General features: G+C 59.2%; 1 protein-coding gene across 1 annotated transcript in view; it reads left to right on the forward strand.

Moving 5' to 3' along the window:
- Window positions 1-2,970, forward strand: part of ZNF831 (zinc finger protein 831) — a 45,164-nt gene that overhangs the window by 37,893 nt on the left and 4,301 nt on the right. Inside the window, exon 11 of the mRNA XM_012728147.1 lies at window positions 1,400-1,507. Within this exon, the coding sequence (XP_012583601.1) occupies window positions 1,400-1,507 (108 nt within the window). The remainder of the gene's footprint in view (window positions 1-1,399; window positions 1,508-2,970) is intronic.

The following is a 2,970-nucleotide window of genomic DNA, read 5'->3' on the forward strand; positions in this document are numbered from 1 at the left end:
GGGCGGACTCGAGGGGCGGCTGCCCGGCCCTCGCTACGGGGCCCGGCCACGCGGTGCCCGGTGTCTGCTGCAGACCCGGCTCTTCCTCCCCCTCACCTCCTTCCTCACGCCTCTCTCCTGTGGGATTCTGCAGGCCACTCAGCCTTTCAGCCACTGAATGATCGTAGCTGCATTTTCTCCCCACCAACAGCCACGGGGAAATTCCTCTGAGGCGAACGTCCCCAGGCGGCTCGCTTTCCTTGAAGAGAGAGCGCCGTGACCCCTGCGACAGGCGCGCGGGGACGGGGGCTCCCGTAACCGGTGAGGAGGGGAGACCGCCAGCTAGCGGCGCAGACGCTGTGGGGTGCGCTGCCGGCCCGGAGACCTGGCCTCTGCCCGCGCTCGCGTACACGCGTGTCCTGAGCCACCACGAGTGGGCCCGGCGCCGTGGCGCGGCCGCGGCTCTGTCCGCTCCTCCCTCTCTCACGAGTCACCCCGCGTGTTTTCAGGGGAGCAACAGGAGGCGCCTGAAGGCCAGGGTTGGCACCGGCTCCCTCCCCCTTCTCCACGTGCAGCTAATGGCTCTGAGCCATTACTTTTCCTGTCAGAATTAATGGGGAGATATTCTTTTCCTAAAGCCATTAGTTAAGTAATATCGCCTGCAGAACTGCTGAAACAGGGACTCTTCTCCAGGGCGGAACTCTTAAGAAGCGATGAGGCAATTGCTTAAACACATCAATTATATCCCAGTGGCTGAACTTTTTTCCCCTACCATTTTCATTTGAGTTAAGAAAGTTTGAATGTAATGATCCATAAAGTAGCTCTTTTGATTGTTTTGGCATTAAATAACTCCAATAACATGAGCAGGTTTTTTCGTTACTTCTCTCCCCTACCCCCTTCATTTAGCTTTCCTTCTTCCTCACAGTTTGTCCTCTTTATTTTAGGGCGTTTTCTTATTGTCTGAGCATGATTAAAGTTTCAATTTGCCAAGAGATCTGAGGCATACTTTCCCACACAATGTGATTTTGGAGAAAATGGGGAGTGGAGTGTTCTCAGGCTGATTGCCTCCCATTCGAGACACAGAAGAGAGATTCGAACCAAGAGAAAAATGGTCTTCTGAAAAAAAGAGACTGAGAAGCCATTACTCAGAGAGGTAAAATTTCCAAAAGCTTAGGGTCGCACAGACAGACAAGGTTTGGCTGGAGACGGCAACGTCTGTCTTCCCTTGTTCAGTCCGTCCCAATTTCTCCCTGCTGAGAAATCACACTTCCCGCGGGGCTGCCAGGGCCGACCTCCCGCTCTCGCCCTGCCCTCCGGCTGCTCCGAGGGCCCTGCCGGCCTGGGCCTCTCCCACACGCTCACCACTCTCAGCCTCAAGTTTTGAGCCGATGGCGTTACCCGTCTGTTATCCTCCTGTCAGCCTCTAGAGCAACATCGAGGTGTTCCCACGGAGAGGCCGCTTCTGCACCCCAAGGAACAGTTGCGCCGCAGCCTCCGCCCCGAGGCTGCCGGGTCCAGCGGCCTCCGGGTACCTTCGAAGGGGGCCAGGCGCTCGCTGTTTGATTTTGTCCTCTGCGAGCTGCTCACGGAAAGCTGCTGCTCTCAACTTCTCGCAGATCACTCCAGGCTGCGCTGAGGGAAGGGCGGACGGCTCGAATGACCGCACAGCCTCGGCCAGGGCAGCCGCCCGGCACCGACTGGCTCGACCCCGCCACGATTGCTTCAGGAGAGAAACGCCGATGCTCGGGTGCTGGCGCTGGGGCTGGGCCCAGGCCCGCTGTGTGAGATTGATGCCGCCCAGGAGAGCCCAAATCACTTTTCAAAACCAGGCTGACTCTCCCATCAGTAGTTTTTTCAGTTTATTTTTTATAAGGAACTTTGTTTGCTTTTAGTGCGAGAGCAAAGCCTGGCAGGAGGCTGCCCGCGCCCCGGTGGGGTGCAACCCGCCTCCAGCTCGCCCCTGCTCGCCTGCCCAGACACGCAGGTCAGAGGGGCTGTTTGAAAATCGATTTGCTGCCAGCTTGGGAGGCGCCAATCCACATCTCTGCCTTTTCTTGGAAAACAGGCAGATCTGGCCGACTGCACGCTGGTGGCTCAGCCCTGGGGGGGCGGGGACGGGCGCTGGGGGGCCCGAGCGGCCCTGTCTGCGGTGTCTGCACCGGAGCACTGCCTGTCTTTTGGCTTGTGGGCCCCAGCCTGCTGACCTCCCCGCTCCCGCTGCGGTGGCCGTCTGTGCACTGAAGGGCAGTTGGCCGCCCCCGGCCCCTCCCTGCTCGGGATGACCCCAGGGGTCTCCACATCAACCCCTCCCCCTCTCTCGAGCCCATGCGCTTCCATTTTCGCTTTCATGAGGGTTGTTGTGGGCTGGTCTCCACGGTGAGATCTGAGGTCCTGGACTGTTTCAACCAGCCCTTTCCCCGGTTGGGAGAAAATCTCCGAGGGGCAGGGCTGAGCTCGGCCTCCGGGGCAGCCGCAGAGCCGCGCCGCCGTGAGGAGCGTGGGGTCTGGAGTAGAGGCTCTGCCTGAGTACAGACACGTCAGAGACGTTTCGAAACGCGGGGGGAGGCGGCTGACCATCCCAGGGACAGCGGGGCCGTGGCCTTTGTTCAGGGGCTTCAAGCGCGCTTTGCCAGGGCGCGGCCTCCTGGAGGGCTGCCCCTCCGCGCCGCCCCCGTCCCACAGGGATCTGACCCCCTGGGGCGGGGCGCGAGCCGCCCGCTCTCCTGCCCCCACGGGAGCTAACGCCGAGCCTACATCTTTCCTCATCAGAATTAATAGAGAGGTATTAATGCTTCCCCTAAAGCTATTAGCTAAGTCACAGTGCCCTGGAATTGCTGAAACAGAATAATTTCTCCTTCATTCTGGGGTGTAAATCTCGAGGAAAGATGAGAAGTCTCGGGAATCTATCAATTATGTCCCGAGGAGAGAACCACGCAGACAATTTTCATTCGGAAACAAGAAGCCTCCGAAGTCGCCCCCAGCAGGTGCACT

The sequence above is a fragment of the Condylura cristata genome, unplaced genomic scaffold (genome assembly GCF_000260355.1).
Source record: "Condylura cristata isolate star-nosed mole 26May11 unplaced genomic scaffold, ConCri1.0 scaffold00022, whole genome shotgun sequence".
Classification (NCBI taxonomy): domain Eukaryota; kingdom Metazoa; phylum Chordata; class Mammalia; order Eulipotyphla; family Talpidae; genus Condylura; species Condylura cristata.